The sequence below is a fragment of the Drosophila ananassae genome, chromosome 2L, assembly GCF_017639315.1.
Source record: "Drosophila ananassae strain 14024-0371.13 chromosome 2L, ASM1763931v2, whole genome shotgun sequence".
NCBI classification, from domain to species: Eukaryota; Metazoa; Arthropoda; class Insecta; order Diptera; family Drosophilidae; genus Drosophila; species Drosophila ananassae.
This window is the reverse complement of record NC_057927.1, coordinates 20032095-20051508: the sequence shown is the minus strand read 5'-3', so window position 1 is coordinate 20051508 and position 19414 is coordinate 20032095. Positions and strand designations below refer to the sequence as shown.

The following is a 19414-nucleotide window of genomic DNA, read 5'->3' as shown; positions in this document are numbered from 1 at the left end:
ATTTTAAAAAATGTATTGATATTTATTGGTATCCGATGGGGTTTCTTTGATTAGTAAACGCGAAACCTGTTAAAATGAACACAATTATCCAGGGCCGGACACAAAAGTGGGTTAGATTAGCAAAAATAGTGTAGTTAGGTTTAGGTTAAAGGGTAGTAGTATATGGTCGAAGCTTAAGCTTAGTAGATTGTAAATGGCGTTGATTTCATCCTCGAAAAAGGCACAAAAATAATACAGTTTGAAAATGCACGGAATGTTCGTTGTTCAGGGACAGCTGATGAGTCCTGAGATTTGAGACCAAGACGTAGTAGGGAAGTTGGGAAAGAGAGCTGAGAACAGAGCAGGAACTCCTGGGGGTTTTGTGAAGGATTAGACATCCACTCCACGGGATGAGTGCAGATCCACGCATATCTTGGAGTTGCGGTTCTGCTTCTGACTTATCTCTAAAACCTGGAACATCTCCTTGAGGGCCTCGCTGGTGCCGGTCTTGCGTCGATTTCGCCTCCGCAGTGTCACGCCGCCCGACTTGAACTCCCGCACTAGAGCGTCAAGACCTGAAAGAATCGTATACCATGTCCATTAGATCGTTTATGGATTTCTGGAACGGAAGTAAGTAGCTACAGAAGCTTAACTAACATGCGGTTAGGCGGTTAGGATGAAAAAAAACACCGTAGCCCGTAACAGAACAGTTCCCATACTCACCGTAAGCCGGGGACTTTAAAGGCTATTTGGTGGGTGGCTATTGGACATATCTTACGGACAAGGCCGAAACGGGTTTCTGGATGGAATGGAAGGCCATGTCGGGCACTCGACAACTGTCACCGGCGACAAATGAAGCTAAAGGCGAGTCAATGGATGTGTACCCATCCCCTGCCGCTGCCCTGGTTGGAATTCGTATGTGCGTATATGATAGGGAGGGCTTACAATAGAGGCTGGGGACTGCCAATGGTGCTGCTGCCAAGAAAAGTGGCGCAATAAAACACGGAAATATAAAACGCACAAATAATAATAATAAGCCATGGCCGGCCCAGTAGCAACAATGCGGCATGCGGCTTGTGGCTGCTCCTTCTAGTTCATGGCTTGGCCCCTTCTCGTAAAAATAATAAATTGCGTCCTCCTCACCATCGCCATCGCCTTCGTCATCATCATCATCTTCATCCTCATCGTCCTTGTCGTCGTCGCCGTCGTCATCATAGTCGAATTTGATACGGTCCTGGCTTGTACTGACAGTTTGGTGTGGGGTTGAATTGAAACAAGAGTGGGCCATCCAGGAGGATGGAAGAATAAAGACGCACAGCATGCGAAAAATATACGGAAAATGTGAACAGCTCGTCCTGCTCCGCTTAAAGCCAACATTCAAGCGTGCCTGTGCTATGCAGGTTGCCAGGTTGAATGGGGAAGCCAGGCAAGAGCCTTTTTTTGCCAGGACCAACTTAAATCAAATTTAAGTTTTGAATGTAGCGCATGAAACCGGAAATGGCACTCAGACGCATCGGAGGGAAAAAGCTTTAGTGTCGACAGGATATTGACAAATGTGTGCTGTGGAATTTCCGCTTTCATATATGTATGTACCTACCATACTATAGGAGACAATTCGTTTAAACCGTAAAACCGTAGATTCGGCCGGGGTAGGTCATGGAGTTGGTCGGTCGGTCGCTGGGTTTTTAGGTCCGTATCCACCATCTCCCTCGTCCTGTCCACTGGTTGAAAGTGAAGCTGGTAGCCATGGGCAACACCAACAATGGCTGGCAGGAGCAACAGCAACTTGTTGTTATGTATACACACGATATGCTTTGACTTGGACAATATCAGCAATTCCATTTGCCTAGCTTTGCGTTTACCTCAACAAACGGGAATGGGAATAGGGACGCTTCATTTGTTTTTGCACATAGCCCGCCGAGCTGGGGCGAGAAGGACGAACAGGACAAGGACGACGACGAGCTTGACGAGTGCGGAAAAGGACACGAGTAGCGATGGTGATGCCTAGCCGTAAAGCTGATGTACGGCTGGCTGGCAGCTCAAACGCTTCACGTGCCTCAAGAGACGCGCGCGCGTTCTCCGCTCCACTCCAGCCTGCACAGAGTACTCTAGCACTCCAGTGTAATCTATATACCCAGGTTGCCTGCCTATATCGGATGGATATACCTATATTAATACATATATATATATACATATCGTAATATTCGTAGCGGCAGTTTTCTGGCTTCTAACAATACGCGCGTTGATTGATTTTGATTTGAATGTGCGCTCGTTACGCATACGACGCGTGGTGCGCGCCAAAAAGTAGGCAACAGAAATGAAATCAGCATCAAAACAAAGCGGAAACGGAAGTGCTTAGTGTCAGTGTTGAGTGCATATCAATGTGTGTATGCTGCGGAGGATGTCCATGACATTGCACACTTAGCTATCCTCGGGGTGAGTGGACATTAAATACTTAAGAATCTATCACAATAAAACAAATCTGTTCAATTAGCTCTCATCATACATCGATAGATACATACATACATATTTGACACAAAGTATTAACTCTTTTATAATGTAATCATGCACTGGCTGTCATGGTGCATTAAACCGCCGCCCACACCCCAACCACAATGTATATATTTACAATTTTGTGTCATTTTATGCGGGTATATACACTGATTTCATTTTCATGAGAGAGTTTATCAATGAAGATTTCTGTAGGTAGATGATTTACATATACTATATAAGTTAATATAGGTTAAAGACAGTGAGCAGTGTATAAGGATACAAGAAACTATGAACTCTTGGCAGGTACTTCTGGATTTTTCCCACGATTGTTTCATCATCTCAATGGGAACGAAATTAAACGCTGGCAGTGATGGCCCACAAGTGCCAACGCCAAATACACTCAGGGTGTTTTATACTACGAACATACATATATACTATATAGCATAGTATATATAGTTCCGACCCACTCAATTTTACACGCAATCCGGCTTCTCATTGTCCGGAAAATATATTATGAAATAATGACAAAAAAGAGGAGCAATCAGGAAGACCACCGAGGTTATGATTCCTGGCTAATTAAGTTGCAATATTAGCATTTGCAAAATGAATATTAAATATATTTGAAAGGGATATATATTGTAGATTTTTGGAATAAATTAGAGGTGCTTTTAGAAATTAATTGGCTAATTTTCCTGGCTTATTCCTAGTGCCAGCACTCCCTATTTTTAGCAGACCTGTCGAGGTCATCACAAAAGCTTCCCACGCCCTCGCACACTCTCTCTTGGAAAACAGCTCGCAAACTTAATTAAGAAGTTGCTGCTGCAGCAGTCAAGAGTGAATGGCCGGGGAGCAGGATGGAGGCGAGTGGATATGGGACGGGGGATGCCAGGCTAGTGAAAGCCTGCATTGAGCCGTAAAAGAAGCCGACGTGTAGGTAAAATCAATTACAATCGCAGACGGGTTGCTGTGTTGCGTGGAGGAGGAGCTAGAGCAGGAGCGGGAGGATTATGAAGGGAATAGTGGTAGTAGGCCGATGAGTGGCGTGTGACGTCGGTGACAATTGACAGCAACAAGTTGGGCCCTTCAACCAGATCTCCAGGACATGGCTGGCGACAATGGCAGGCACTTGTCAATGCACGGCTGGCAGGGATTAGTCGCAGACATACGGATGGCTAGCGGCACAAGTGGGCTGTCAGCCATCGACAGCTTTTTTCGGTCCAATTCCCCAATCTCATCCAGACAATGGATGCTTCTCGAGAAATAGATTCAAGCTGAATTACCCAAGTGCTCTGAGGACTTTTCCACTTGAACATAGTTGGAAAAGAAGGAGTTCGGTCATTTGCCACTCGAGTGGCTAACTTTTCAACTGCACTGTTCTAGTGCTTTATAGAACTTTAAAAACCAAGTGTAGTATTTTTATGGAAAATATGAAATGGAATGAATTTCAACCCACACCTATACTATACACATCCTAGTCCTTGAGAAATCAGAACCACCTGGAAGGGATACTACATTTGAATACATACCTGTTGCTGCTTCGGCTTGTACCTGATGCTTCACATTATCGATAATCTTGTCGCCGCTGCCTTTGCGCAAACTGTGGCCAGCAATTGTCTCACTGAAGCTACCACCTCCGCAATCTCCACCAGAGGCGCCAGAGAAAAGCTTGCCCGCCATGGGAGGCGGCGGTGGCGGTGGTGGTGGTGGCGGAGGTGGAGCTGCCAGAGACTTTTGCTCGGCCTCGTGGTAGCGCGCCAGTTGATCCTCGGCTCGATCAGCTCGCAGCACTGCCTCGCGCAGCTGCTCCTCGAGTATCTCCAACTTAAGTTGTAATTTTTTTAGTTCATCGTTAGTAGTTTTGGCTATAGCCGCATCCATTAGACATTGCTACAAATGTAAGAAACGAAAACGAGAAGGGTAGAGCGGGGCGGGCGGGCAGGAGCGCGGGAGGGCGAGGGTGCACAAATTTTTGGGTGAGAATTTAGTAGATCAATCAAAGCATCTAAGGGATAGGTTAGTGCATCGATAGCCTGAGGAGTGGCATGGGAAAAGCGACGCGCAGCAAGCCAGTTGCTTACGTGACTCGGATGGATGTGGAGGAGTATAGTAGAGTAGAGGGTGATCTGACCCAGCACCAATATATTTTTTTTTCAGCTGGACACATTCCATGCATTTCTCAAGAAATATTATTTTTTGTTTTGTGGAAAATCATCAACGCCAGCGTTTCGTATTCAGTTGCTCCGGAAGAAATTCGAGAGCGGCTTGAATACATCGAACACGCTCCGTGATTGCTAATGGAGTCATAATAGATGGATAGAATAGATACTTTGATAGTCATAGAGTGCGAATAGATTGAGAGTAACCCGAACCCCGGACTAACCATTTCCACGATGCGTTCATTGTGCTCGCGAGCCTGCTGCTGCACCTGATCCTGGATCTGCTCGAATTCCTCCTGTTCATTTAGCACGCTCGAAGTGGTACTGGTCCTGGCACCTGGCTGTCCATCAGTAAGATCCCGAGTCCTGGCAGTCAGCTCATCGTTGCGCTGCTTCAGTTTGATCAGCGCCGCCTCCATTCTGAAAGGATAGAGGTATTATGAGAGCTATTCCGCTTAAAGTCACTGATTTAAGAGGGTCTTCATACTTCTGGCTAGTTTCCACACTTTCCTTCATGTTTTCGGTGAGCAACTTGGCCACCTTGGTTAGATTGCTGTTCTCAGTGCGCAGCGATTCGTTCTCCTCCTCCAATGAGTGTTGCTGCATGGAAGATATAATTAATATTTTATTCAAACACTGAGTATGAAGAACCACTTTACCTGCTCCAGTAGCTCAGACATCTTTTCATTGGCCTCATAAAGCTGTAGCTCCACAGTATTGGTGGAATGCTTGAGCGTTAGAAACTCATCTGCTAAACGCTCCATCAGGCCAGAGGTAATTGGTACTCCCTCAGAGTTAACATCCACTAAGCTATCCAAGTCCTGATTACCGAAACTGTCGGCGCTGTCAGCACTGCCTTGTTGCAGGATCTTGAACAGTTTTCGTTTGAGTTCCACCGAACCGATAACAGGTCGAGAGATGATAGGTTCAGGACTCTGATCATGCTGCTTTTCACGCATGTGCTCCAGTTCGCTGGTGAGACTATAAATGGAAATGTTTGTTTAAAAAGCTTTACTTCGGAAAGGAATTCAAACTTACTTGTGGATCTGATCGACCTTCATTTTGTGCAACTTATCTAAAGCATTTCTCTCGTTCAAAGCCTTGTTGAATTTCGAGCTCAGTTCCTTGATTTGGGACTCGAAGTTGGTCTGCTGCTGTTGCAGAGACTCCAGTTGAATGCACAACTTTTCGTGCTGAGCTTGCTGCTCCTCCTGAGTGGTTTTGTCTGCAAATATGGTTTTCAAATAAATGTTTAAAAATTAAACAAAAATAAAGTATTTACTTACGAGTTTCTATTTCCAGCTTGAGGGCTTTGTTCTCCTCCCTCAGGGCGATGTTATCCTCCAGTAGCGTGAACATATCGTGCTCTGGATCCTGCTCATTATAGTCTGGCTCTCGGACGCGACTCCTGCTACGGGTTTTGGCCTCCTGGGTGCGGAACTTGGCCACGGGAATGCGACCACGACGTTCGGCCATTTTCAAATTTCCTTATATCCTGGCAGGATAACAGAAAGATTAAAGTTAATTTAGTGCCGTAATGCTGTATTAAAGTTTGCTTACATTTCTCACAAGCCTTAAAGCCAATGTCCACAACCTCTTATGCTAAGCAATGCAACAAATGGTACTTTTATTTTCTGCCATCACCAAATGATGAGATGTGTGTGTGAGTGTGTAAGGATGCTTTTTTTGCTTGTGTGTGTGTGTTTTTAAGGATAAATTCTTGAATGTGGAGGGATGAAGAGATGTGCCGCATGCCTATGAAAATGAAATGCCAGACTGGACCCACATTAAAACGCCTTGCAGTTTTACTTTTCGATTTTATTATTAGCTGTTTACAATTTCTTCTTGATTTCCTTTGAAGCATATGCTCTCCGCATATCCTTCCCTGTTATCTGCTAGCCCTGTTCTGCTGGGTTTCTATATTTTCAATTTCTCTAAGGAAATTCTGGTTCGATCTCCTGCTTCGACTCATATTCAGGATACCAGTTCAACATGCTCTCATCACGGTATCTGGTTGAAATTCATCCCAAAAGTTGGCCGAAAGCATTTGGAATGCCTGCCGAATTGCTACGAAACTAGTTAAATAGCCACGCCCACTCCCAGCTGGGGAGTCTCGGGTCGAGTTTAGCTTATAAATGTTTTAGCTTGGCTTTAGAATTATTTTTACTGGTTAGTGCAGAAGTGTTTTAATTTACTTCTTACTTTCATGTCAATTCTTACCTATTTTAATTTAACCATATCGCTTGCTTTTCTTTTTCTTTTTCTTAATTTTTGTTTTTTTTTTTTGCTAATTACTGGGGCATACAATTTTCATTTGCTTTTGCCGTAAATCATTTTCACGTTTTCCACTTGTAGTGTAAAATAAAAAAAACCTAAAGTTTATACACAAAAAAGTTATCGAGTTTAGTAAAACTAATTTTTCGCTAAACTTGTTTCTTGTTTGCCTTGCTTCAAATATTTTATATATAAATTTTTGAAATTGAGTTTTTTCTTCTCTTTTTATCGATTTAGTTTTTCATTCAATTTTATAAAAATAACTAATTAAAGGCGGCTTAGAGCTCTTTGTTTTTGCTTTTTTCTCTTCGTTATGACGTAATGTATGCTTTTATGCTTGAATTGTTATTATTTATATAATTTTGTTTTGTTTTTAAATTTGGTTTAAATAACTATATAGTAAATGGGGTGTTTTTATATATTTTCGAAATTAATATTAGTGTATTTTTTTCTTTCCTTTTTACAGCTAATTTTAAGATTTATCTTTGGATAATCATGCTTTGTGTGCTAAATACTTTACATGTCTTTACGAATTTTATAATTTACATTCATTTTTGTTTAGTATACGTACGTATATTTTTGCCATAAATTATTTTTTTATAATTTATATATATATATATATATATATATATACTGTTTTAATATATAAGTGAATATTCCGAATCGCACAATAAGTCGCGGAATTGAGATTTGAAATACAGATCTGTTTAGGAAGAGGGGATATTTTTGCCTATTTTTTGAGCCTTTTACATTTGAAATTGAAGATACATAAATTATAATTGGTTATAGTTTATAACTCACAAAAAAAATCGTAAAAAGAACTGAATTTGAATTCACAAAGCTTTGTACTGAAAGGTAAAATAAACAAAAATTCCTTTAAAGTCTAGAAAAGTACGCTAAGCTACAAAGCTAGGCCTATATATGTAAATGATGTCCGCATTTATTTAAATGATTTTTACGAAATACTGTAGTTTACGAAAATGAATATTCTATATGTAATTATACATCAATATGCGCTGCATACCCTGTATTATTGGGTAATGCTTATTCCAGATGTTATTCCTCGAAAATACTTCATCATCGGAGATTCCATTGAATTATTATTATGTTTTTTTTTGTAATATTTATTCATTTGATACGATTAAGTGTAAATATTTGTTGTCTGTGTTGAAACATGACAAAGTCATCGAAAGGGAATTATTTTTTCTTTCTCGTAAGGAACGTGTTGTGATACAAATGAAATGATATTGGTGTGTGACTTGAAGACTTGAAGGTTCGGCTTGCATAAGAAATCTGTGTGGAAAAAACAAGGAATTTTCTTCTTGACATATCATCATCAAAATCACCGCACAACAAACAATGGGTATATGTGTGTCTTATGTGTTTTGGGTTTTGTGTGTATCGACGTGTTTGTCTGTAGGATGCTGCACGGATAACACGATGCACAAGCAAAATTTTAGACAGATCGTTAGACTCCACGATAATGTCCACTTGACACCTACGACCGCGCCTGGTCTGAGGATGTGTTCCAAACGATGTGTTTCCTACACGATTAAGCTGCATACTTTTTGCTTCGTTGTGGTGTAGTTAGAGGTTTGTTTAAATTATACTTTTTTTTTCGTTTCTCCTCGTTTGGTTTTTGCAGTTTTTTTTCTGTTATTGTTGTGTGTATGGACGTCGTCTCTATTTCATCTACATTTCCTCGATGAAACCACGAAGTTTGTCGATAAACGGACGACGGTAGGCGGACGAGTGCTCGATCTCCAGCTTATACCACTTGTCGAACGACTCCTTGGGTATCACCTCGCTGTCATAGAGCACACTGAACGTACTACAGATGGTCTCGCCAGCGGCCATCTCGTCCTCGAACTCCGCCATAAAGTGCTGCTGTAGCGAGTCCACTGCCTCGTCAATGCACGCGATCTCCAGCGCCTCTTGGGCGTCGATGCAAAGACGCAACAGCGGTGTGCACCGGCTGCGAAAACTCTCCGTGTTGAGCTGCAGCGGCTGCTTCTTATTGTGGGTGTTAGTCATCACAGTTAGCGCAAAATCACAGCAAAGAAATTTCGTGAGCTGCCTCACAAAGTTGGCGTTAATGGCCACATTTGTGTTGATGTAGTCGATGGCCATGTCGCACGACAGACCCAATAGGTATCGAATTCGCTCCACATGTTCCACCGGCGAACGGATGGCTGTGGGTCCCTTGGATTTTCCCTGGCTTTGTTGCTGCTGTGCGGGTCCATTGTCCAGAAAGTAAAAACTATGCGCCTGCACAAAGTCCCGATACTTGCGTCCATCACTCCAGAACATCTGACCGCGGTCCAGCTTGTACTCGTTGTGCCACAGCTTGCGGGCGTAGGCGGCACCGAACTCCTGCACAAAATAGTTCACAAAGGCAAACACAAAGCGCTCCGTAAACGACGGATTTTCCAACCAGCGCCGCTGCCAAATATCCTTGAGACTCAGTCTGCCAGAGTGCAGCAACGGTCCCAAGAACTCGAACACATACCCCCAACCATTGGGTACATCCACTAACAAATCTGGAAAGTCTTCGCCGAACCGTGTGTATGCCTGTCCGAATGTTGCCTTATCCACGGCATCCTTGCTCATCAAGTAGGAGAATACAGTGGCGCTTGCCTGCCTCTGCTGCCGCTTCACTGTCGACCGATGAAGGTAGTCCATCAGCAAGTAATGCAATGCCTTTGCCTGCTGTTTCCCGTTGTGGGAACGCCAGATAGGAAGCACTTCCGCTTGCCAATCGCGCGTATTCAAAGCCTCCTCCACCAGCTTGGTGATCAGCTCCTGGCATTGCTTGGTATCGAAGCCGTTATCAGAGGAGTTCTGCTGTTCACCCGCATGACTCCTGTTACCACTGGCAGGTGGTTGGGATGCGCCTATAGAGGAAGAAGGCTGCTGGTACGGCGAGTAGCTAAAGTTCTGACCAGGAGTGGGTAGGCGCTTAAGCAGTGAAGTAGGTGGCGGCGGATTGTTGGCGGGGGTGCTGCCTACCGGCCGGTTGCTTGCGTTGCGCCACTGATAATTCGAGGAGTTGCCCAGCTTGGCGGGCGTGTCTTCGCTGGAGAGGCTACTGCTGCTGAAGCGCAGCTTGCTGGGATCGATGCTGAGCGTTTGGTTTTCGTGCTGTTGTTGTTTGGGCATCTTCTGCATGAAGTAGTTGCCGCCACCGCCACCCCTGTCGTCACCGTGCTGCTGACCGTGATGGTGCTGCTGGTTATGGTGGTGATGCTTCTGCTGTGTCTGATGATGCATTTGTTGCTGGTGTTGGTTGACTCCGCGATTCCCACCGGTACTGTGATGCTGTTGGTCCTTGGAATCGTCGTGCTGCTTGTGCCGCTGATTCCGGCCACCTTGCGATTGATTCCCTCCTGCCGGCTGATCCCAGTTGCGCAATCGTAAATCGAGAACGTCCTGCATCATGAACCGGACGCGACTACTGATCTTGATGTGCGCTTGTTGACGGTGTGATGTTCCACGAGATCTGTTCACAATATCCTGAATGCGGCGGAAGATCTTCTCAATACGATCCCTAAGTAGGTATTGCTCCGGAAGAGCGGCTTCCAGCAAATGGCCAACGGTGGTCAGCAGCTTGCACATGTATTCCAGCTTCTCCTCGCATCCGTGCTCGAGCAGTGACTCCACGCAGTTGAGCACCCGGTCGCTGGTCAGCGATTGAAGCTTAAAGAGCTCGCCTATGAATCGCACAGTGCCCCAGGCTCGGCGACGGAATTGGTATTCCAAGTCCTCCATTTCCGATCGCAGCTCTGCCTTTTTGGCTGCGTCGGTGCACTGATTAATGCGGTCCATTGTCGGCTGCAGCTTCTTGGCCTTGGCGTTCGCATCATTCACATTTGACTCGAATTCATGCTGGATACGGGTTATCAACGAGCTCGTGAACAGCGACTTGTTTTCGGCCTTGATCTCGTGGAAGAGAACCTTGCAGAAGCGGGCGTAGGTTGGTGCAAAGTTTGGCTCACTAATGGTCTTCTCAAATATCAACAACATGACCTGGAATACAATTTAAATTAAAGATTGTTAGGTAAGAAAACAAATTTGAAACTCACATTTGTCATTTTTGCTTCATTGTCCATCTTGATGCTGGACATCTCTTTAAGGAGAACCTCAAAGTTGTCCGGAGTGAGCTTGTTCAGTATGCCGCGCACTTTCTTAATCACGCCCTCGACATCATTGTCCTCGTCCTGGCCCGTAGCCATGGACATTCGACGCAGCGTCTCTGGCTGCCAGGCATTCTCGCATTCGGATAACTTAATCTCCTCCTTGAGCGACAACTGCACACGAATGATGTCCATGTGGCGTTGATTGGAGTTGGATAGGCCGCCGCCGCTGCCTCCACTACCGCCGCCACCACCACCCATGTTGCCCATGCCGCCAGAGCCACCCATCTGCTGGTGTCCGTCGTGATGCTTCTTGTTGGCACCATGCCCGCGGCCACGCTTGCCCGGCACATAGTCCAGTGATTCGTTAAAGTTCATGTGCTGGTACTGTTGTATATGCTGGCCGTGTCCGTGATGCTGCTGCTGTTGCTGTCGGGAGACAAACAACTGCGAAATGCAATCCCCCTTCTGACACGGCACCATTGGTGGCTTTCGAGAGTCGCTCAGCTTGGATAACTCGCGCAGCTTTTCGATGCTATAACGATAGTTCCTCTCAGGATTCGGTTTGGGAGTTGGGCTGGGGCTCTTCGATTTAGTTTTTGGTTGCTGCTTCGGTTTTGGTGACCCAGAGCTTGATCCTTTGCTGGCTACCTGATGAAGGGGCGAGCTCTTTTTGCTTCCAGCACTCTTTTCGGCCACAATCGGTGCCTTCGCAATCTGGGGGGCACAGTCCACATTGTCTGTACTCTTGCTGCTCAGAGACGATGCATCTTCGGCAGCCTTGCTAAGTGTGGAACTGGACCATGTTGAGCTGCATATGAAACCGGTGTCGTGGCGGGTCTCCTCGCTAAAATCTCCAAACTTAAGCTCGCCCAACGAGTTATCCTCGCTCAGGGCGACGCTGACACTTGAAGGTTTGGCTGATGGAATTGGGTCATCCTCTTCGCAAACAGAACTGCTGCTGTTGAGGAACTGCAGCTGAGATTCGGAGAAAGTCGCGGTTGTGTTGGCGCTTCCCTTTTGTAAAAATTTCGCTACAATCTCGTCTGTTGCCATGTGCTTTTCCGTCTTGTTTTCCGTACTATGTGACATGCTGTCCTCCTTGCTATCCGCTGTGAAATAGAACAGGAATTACAATTTAGTTATCTGTAGATATCTTGGCTAGGAAACTATACTTACATTCTACGTCACTCTCTGCATCCGCCTCATCAATGAGGTCCTCATCATTGTTATTGTTGATGCATGTCATCTGCTCCTTTGCGTTGGGCAGGGGTTGTGGTTGCTGTGTTTGGTTGTCTCTTAGACTAGAACTTACGCTAGGATTATTACTAGTTGCACTAAGCTTATCAGTCGTCGGTTGCGTCGTAACTTGTTTGGTTGTTGCTTCGGGAGCGGCTTCTGCTGCTGCCGCTTTTCCTGTCACCGTTGCGTTCTGTGTTGTTGTTGAATTTGGAGCACTAATGTTGTTGTTTGTGTTCGCATTGTTCTCGGCCGGGCCGACACTGCCATTGCCATTGCCATTGCCCTTGCCATTGTTGTTTTGATTTTGGATACCAGTGGTGTTGGTTATGGTCGATTTCTGTTTCTTCTTTTCAAGCTCCTTGGCCCGTTTCTGGGCCTTGCGTTGCTTCTTGTTGCCCGTGTTGTTCGGATTCGTGTTGTTTGAATTGTTGGTAGTGTTTGCCGGAATGGCAGTGCCGGCCAGTAGGTTAACTGCAGCCGAGACGCGGGCTGGTGGAGCCGGCGATGCAGCTGTGTAGGCTCTGGCTCCGGGGCCTGATGCGTGGACAACAGTTCCTGACACCTGTTGTTGTTTGGCTGGTTCCTGCTGCTGTTGCTGTGTTCTGGGTTGATGGGTTGGTGTGGAGGCGGCCGACGAGGAGGCGCCCGAACTTGTTGTAGTGGATGTCTTCCTGCTGGGCGAGCCCGCTGGCGCCGGAACCGCAGTCGTAGCTATCGACTTGGTTGGCTTCTGTGTGGCGGGACGCGGAGCTGGCGACGAAACTGGCGACGATGGAGTCAGCATCGGCTGGCTTCTGGGTAGTATCGAGATGCCCGAGCAGCCACTGGCCGCAGCCTCAGCAACGTCATTCGCTATGGATGTGGGTGTGGCGGTACCTGTTTTAAAAACAAATTCTAATCACTGTTTTATTTTGTGTTTCAAGTCGACTCACTTTGCTTGTTTGCAGATTTGGGGCGCTGTTTCTTGGGTGGTTCTTGGAATAAAACGGGCTGCGGTCCCGCGTCAATAGCTTCCGGCAAGTTCAACTCCTTGTGTACCAATGGCAGGCTAACGTGGCTGTCGGTGGCATTGTCCACTGCAAGAGGATCTGTTAGATATGGCCAGTTCAAAGGTCATAGGAAATAAGTCGGCGTGCCGAACTTGTTGTAACATACCCGTAGTATCTGGGTTTATTGTCGAGTCTTAAATGGTCTAAACAATGGATTGCAACAATTTTATTTCACAAAATAATTTTAATAATTCACCGAAAACAATTGTAGTAACTGATGTTTCCAACAGGCGGGAAATAATTTCAAAAAATAATTGACAGGTTACTGGGATTTCCTGTTCAAGTGACATAAGTTTGTTTTGTTTTGACATTTAAAATTTTGATTTTTTTATAAATAATATTAAATTATAGAACCTATTCTTATACACATATACATGTACAGTAAAGGACTGTGACTCCCCCATTTACTTACCATCGCTGTACTGCCAAAAGCTGAGGTGTTCTTCTGTATTGCCCGAGTGGGCCAAAATGTCCTTAACAATAACACTGATCTGATCCTTGTCTGTGGTGGGGATGACCGGATTCGCAGTTCCGTCATCTGGGTCAGCGGCCGTATCGCTGCCGAATAGTATGCCAGGGAGCTTCTCCGCTGAAGCTGGCTGGGAGAGTGGCACGTCGGGTGCCTTCACGGCTAGTGTCTGCATCTGCTGGTCCACCAGGGCCCCCGACAGCAGGGACGAGGCCGAGGTGGAGTCGATTAGAACAGGCGCCTGGTACAGGCACAGGGTACTGTTGCTATCTGAGTCCAGGCCTGTGCTGGGTATCAGTGTCGAGTTAGAGTCCTTCTTGATAAAGACCGAGCTCTTGGGGTCTAGCACGTTCTCTTTTGTGTCCGGATGGATGATGGGAATGGCATGTCGGCGCACCTTGTCGCCCCCGGCTCCCATTTGGGGAGCTCCGCCCACTGGTGCATTTGTCAGAGATGTGGCTGAAAATCCTGTTGGCACAGCCTGCACACCAGCCACATTTTGGACGCCGGCCAGGGCCGTGGCACTGGTGTTCTGCAGGTGCTGGGCATAGGTGTGAAGTCCGCCGGGCGGCTGAGGTGTCGGTGCGGCCATTCCGGCCGGAGCCAGCATGGGCGCAGCAGCCATAGCGGCCGGCGATCCTAGAGTCAGTCCAGGCATAAAGTTCGGTTGCAGATGGAAGGCAGCCGGTCCGTTAAGGGGCCCGTTGCGCGAATTCATCATCGGCGCCACCGCTGTGGGAGCTGGACGCGGTGCATTGGCTGGCGCCATGGCGGCGTACGTGGTAAAGAAGTTCGGCGGCGTGCTGATGTGCTGGGGCGTGGCAGTCGCCCGCTGGCCACCCCGCATATTGCCACGAACTGATGTTCCCCCGGTAGCCACATTGTTGCCCACAGTGCCCGTATTGGCGGGTGTCGGCCCAACGAAGTAAGCGATAGGCGCCTGGCCTGCTGCAGCTGCTCCACCCGGCGGTCCTCCGGGCTGCTGGCTGTTGGGCGGCAACTGCTTTTGCTGAGGCGGCGGCTGAGGTGCCGTTGCATAGAACGTGGTTGGAGCTCCAGCGGCTCCGTTGGGCGTATACGCCACCGTCGGTTGCATGCCCATCAGCTGACTGGTCGGGTTGAAGGGTATGTAAGTGGTCGAGATGTAAGTAGCCCCGGGGGCAGCGCCAGCAGCCAGACCAGCTGACTGCGGAAAGTGGGGTGGCAGCGTGGGATTGCTCAGGGCGCGCGTTAGGTTGGCGCCGGTTGTGGTTGCAACACTACCTCCATGGTGATGACCGCCAGCGCCACCGGCTCCGCTATGTGGATGTCCTAAAGAACTAGTGCTGGCGGCGGCGCTCAGTTGGAGGGCAGCGCCGCCGCCGCCGGCATTGCTATTGCCTGCCGCAGCCGAGTGACTAGTGTAGGACGGCGGTTGATAGAATATGACCGACTGTGGGTGTGGTTGCGCCTGCACCTGCTGTTGCTGTTGTTGCTGCACTTGTTGTTGTTGCTGCTGTTGAAGCTGCTGGTGGAGCTGTTGCTGGTGCTGTTGGGCCGCCGCCGCCGCCGCCGCCTGCTGCTGCGCCTGTTGCTGGTGGTGTTGTTGGAGCAACTGCTGTTGCTGGTGGTGATGAAGACCGGTGTGATTCGGGACGAACAGGGCGTGGGCCTGTTGCTGCTGCTGCTGTTGCTGTTCCTGCTGCTGCTGCAAGAGGTTCGTTCGCGTTTGTTGCGGCGGTTGCTGCTGCTGCTGCTGGACTGACTGCTGCTGCTGGAGGTGGTGGTGGTGCGAGTGCGCCGTCTGGTGGTGTGGGGCTTGGTGGTTGTGGTTTTGCTGGTGTGTCGACTGTTGCCTGGTTCCCTTCCCACCCCCTCCCGTTTGCAGGAACATAGGAGGACCTTCGGTTGATCTGTTGATCGCAGATCCCAGATCCCAGATTGCAGATTGCAGAACGCAGAGAAAGCACACAACCGCACACACGCACACACAATCGCAATCGCACACACGGTAGGGATTAAGAATTCGCGCGAGGCCGGAACAAAACAGATGTACAAATTGTAATGTTAGTAAGATGGAAATGGAAGTGAAAAATGGGTAATGGTGGATGATGGATGGTGATGATGTGCGTAAAGCTTTGGAGTATTAAAGTTTTGAAGCAGTCTACGGATGTGGTGCGGATGCAGGCGGATGAGTCAGTGTCTGAGTGAGTGAGAAAGCAACCAAAAAAAGCGGCATGCAAATCGAGTGTACAGATACAGGTCGCTTATGACTAACAATCCTAAGATACAGATACAGATGCACTCCCTCCTGTCCTCCCTGTCCCTCACTTTTCACTTTATAAACTTAATTGAGCTCCTCAATTGGAATGTGGAGTATGATGTCACTTGCCAGCGAACGTGAAAACAACGAAACTTAGTTCGAAGATGGCCCGACGGACGACACAGCACCTTATCGTCGATTTTATCAATGGTCTATATGGGTTGGAGAGTGGCTAACAGAGCCACTTGGCCCTGGCTGGATGACACACAACAGGTGGCGCTATTAGTCAGTTTCTGGCGCAAACAAAGAGGCCGCCGCCATGGGGCGTGGGAGGTGGCTGACGGCTGACTGCTGAGGCCTCAACCTGTTTGGCATTCTTTTGAAACAAGGTACTCTTATGGATATTCCTCTTTCTATTTATACACTTTACATTGGCCATTACACTTCTCTAGTAGTTTGCTTAGGAATTAGAACTAAATATACAAGAATATCTTATAACTTTCTACTTTAAAGCTATAGTATTTTTAAGGTTTAAGTATCTTATCTAGAAGCTCTTGGCTGGCCTAGAAAAAGAGGCTGCTGCTGCTGCTGCTGCTGCTATTTGGGGCCAAGCACCTTCTCTGGGGAGAAGAAACCAGTTACCGTCAAACAGAACAGAAGAAGAGGCTGGTGCAGAGAGGTGCAACCGCGTTGCATGCCTTTTCACTCGCTGGCGAGGAAAACGAAAACTTATCGGCCAGAAGTGCTCACTCTTGTTTCTTATTTGTTTGTAAACAAAAACCAGTTGGAGCCTCTGTGTGGGTGAGAGCTGCTTCGGCTCTAATTGGGATCTCTTCTCTTGGCGGCTGGCTGGCAGCTAGCGGCTCATTGGAATTCGCTGACAATGGGAGATGTGAGGCGTATATGGAGTGCAAGTGTATCCGTACATGAGTGGGTGGGTGTGTGTGTGTATTTGAGTAATTTAAACTAAAGCAGCAACAATAACTAATGCAAATAATGTGATCCACACACAAAAAAAAAAAGAGATTATTAATCAGATGCGTATGTGGCGAGTGGTGGTACTCGTTGGTGGCTTACCGCTTCCTGTGCTTCAGACCCCGATTCAGACTTCCTTCCTCCAGAAGATTCCTCGTTCAAATTCGTTAGTGGCCGGTCTTCCAATTGATGGATCCCCGTTGAGCTCTACCCACCTAGTGGGTAGTGGACGGTTGTCCCTGCGATCCGTACGATTTGTGTGATGGCGTGTGATGGTATGAGAGGCTTGATATATAAGCCCTACCTCTATGATATACCCTCCTAGTCCAAGTCCTAGTCCTAGTAAGTCGTCCGCTCCTATCCTCCTTAACGTTTATGCTCCGGTGCCGGTGCCGTGGAATCTTCTTCTTCGTGGGTTTCGCGGTTAGCTCTATCCGAAATTTTCAGATATTCCATGTATAAAAATACGCGAGTTCTACGATGCACATCCACATCCACATTTGTGCAGACGGACGTCGGGCACGTACACGTACATACGTACAAAAATATAGAAAACAACGTACGGGCTAGGTGCTAAAAATTCACGGTAATTTTTTTTTTCTATAATTAAAGAGAAAAGATAATACGGGCTCCTATAATTTTGCATTTACATAAAATTACAATTTTATACTGACTACCCGACCAGCGCCTGCTATGATATCTTCCTTCCTTCCTGTCCCAGCCCCTGCCAGAAATTGGAATCGAGTCCCCCGGTCTCACCTTACACTCGGAATCAAAATTCGAAGCTAAACTCATAGCCTATCATGTTTTCTAGTTTTTTTTTTTTTTTTTCTTCCTTATAGACTGAGGAACTGAGACTTTTCTTTTGAAACTTTTCCTGCGCCGAGCCGAGGCGAGGCGTTGGTGTTGTTTTTTGGCGTTTCCTTTTTGCATTTCGGTTTTTGCTATATCTCTCTATCCCTGTCTGGCTACTAGTACTTACCGCTTTTCTCCTCGCCGCTCTCACTCTTTTTTTCTCACATACAAGCGCACACACAAAACTGAGGAAACGAAAGAAATAAAAATGCAGTTCCACGCGGGGAACACGCCAAAAGTTACACTGCCACTTGGCCTTTACATTAGTGCATTGTCCGTTATAATACGCTTTTTTTTAGTCGATTCACTATCCGTTACAAATAATTTTGTAAATGTAAATATTCTATAGAAACTTTTACGTTAGCTGAATATAAAACAGTGTTACCAGACAACCGTTTGGAAATCCCCGAATTCTATCGAGAAATGTCACTCCTGTGGCACACTAACTCCGCGCTTTCCAGCACTATATATCCTTTTCCAACACTGATTGCAGGGTTTGAGTCCTTACTAAAATGTTAGTTTGTGAGAAAACGAGAAACCGAAAAGCGAATCGCGATTAATATAGAATTTCAGGCCGGGAAAAGCGTGCCGGTCGTTAAAAAAATGTAACCAAAATTATAAAACGACGGTGGAAATTTTTGGCAGCGCAAAATATATGAATAGAACCCTAGTGCTAAGATCTGGCAGCACAAGATTTGAATTCGAAAATTCGAACTTTACTAAATAGGCGCGATATTTAAATTGTGATGCTACTGAAGTTCTCAATAAGTAGCTGATATCGAACAAATTTCTTTATAATTATGTCTTCTTACTTTACTGATGTTGGCATCATGAATTTGCCGGCATGTTGTTTCTGGATTTCGTTGGTTTCGTGTGGCACATGCGCAGGAATTTTGTCCTGCCTTTGCAGTTTGAGCTCCACCGCCCACCCCTTATCTATACAACGCCTTCGTGGCAGAGACTTGCAGTGTTTACGCGCTTGCATGTAGTAAAATTGTCCCCATTGTCTTTACCGGAATTCTGACATGCCACCAAAAAACCTCTCCTTTACCCTAACGACCTATGCGCATCTTTAAGAGCTCTTATTTATCTATTCGATAGGTAAGAGACTTTTAGTCTCTTATTTGTATGTTTATGTACGAAATAGTATAAAAAACTATTAATGAGAACAAAAGTATTTCCTTTTTTTTGGCAAAATTGTATTGTATGTAAAATGTACAAAGAGTATCAACAAACAGGAACTAAAAGGATTATTTTGCGGCATTAAATCAAAAAAACTACACCGCAAATGCAAATGTGTAAAGTTGGGAAGGGAAAACCGCAGAAAAACACACTCCCACACTTTTTGTTGCGTTTTTCATGCAGATGACTATGAAATATTTTGCATGGCTTGTTTTTCCTTGAATCTGTCATGCTTTTGTGTGCTCTGCGGTTGCCATAATAACAACGCAACAGCATAATGTCCAAAAACTTGGAAAGCACTTTGGATTTCGCATCAAAGCTGGCTAATATTTAAAAAGTACCGTTTTCCACGGGGCGCCATCTAG

At 46.3% G+C, this 19414-nt stretch overlaps 2 protein-coding genes across 6 annotated transcripts; both read right to left on the bottom strand.

Moving 5' to 3' along the window:
- Window position 1: 1 nt before the first annotated feature.
- LOC6501505 (shootin-1) lies at window positions 2–17252 on the bottom strand. Of its 4 annotated transcripts, none has more exons than XM_014911599.3 (8): window positions 17115–17252; window positions 5915–6123; window positions 5667–5853; window positions 5288–5609; window positions 5116–5228; window positions 4853–5048; window positions 3999–4359; window positions 2–554 (listed from the first exon to the last, which is right to left on the bottom strand). In XM_014911599.3, exons 2-8 carry the CDS (start codon window positions 6102–6104, stop codon window positions 370–372), a joined length of 1554 nt encoding a protein of 517 aa, XP_014767085.1. In that variant the 5' UTR covers window positions 6105–6123; window positions 17115–17252; the 3' UTR covers window positions 2–369. The 4 variants fall into 4 exon arrangements, 3 of the variants coding, with proteins under 3 accessions (XP_014767085.1, XP_001955386.1, XP_014767086.1); XM_001955350.4 differs by lacking the exon at window positions 17115–17252 and adding an exon at window positions 6189–6331; XR_001409087.3 differs by lacking the exon at window positions 3999–4359 and adding an exon at window positions 4551–4763 and having other exon boundaries at window positions 420–554.
- LOC6501504 (eukaryotic translation initiation factor 4 gamma 1) lies at window positions 6432–17254 on the bottom strand. 2 transcript variants are annotated; one of them, XM_032455026.2, is made up of 6 exons: window positions 17115–17254; window positions 13739–15687; window positions 13210–13353; window positions 12215–13153; window positions 10985–12147; window positions 6432–10928 (listed from the first exon to the last, which is right to left on the bottom strand). In XM_032455026.2, the coding sequence occupies exons 2-6, from the start codon at window positions 15666–15668 to the stop codon at window positions 8595–8597; spliced, it is 6510 nt and encodes a 2169-aa protein (XP_032310917.1). In that variant the 5' UTR covers window positions 15669–15687; window positions 17115–17254; the 3' UTR covers window positions 6432–8594. The 2 variants fall into 2 exon arrangements, with proteins under 2 accessions (XP_032310917.1, XP_044569999.1); XM_044714064.1 differs by lacking the exons at window positions 13739–15687; window positions 17115–17254 and adding an exon at window positions 13433–13588.
- Window positions 17255–19414: the final 2160 nt, after the last annotated feature.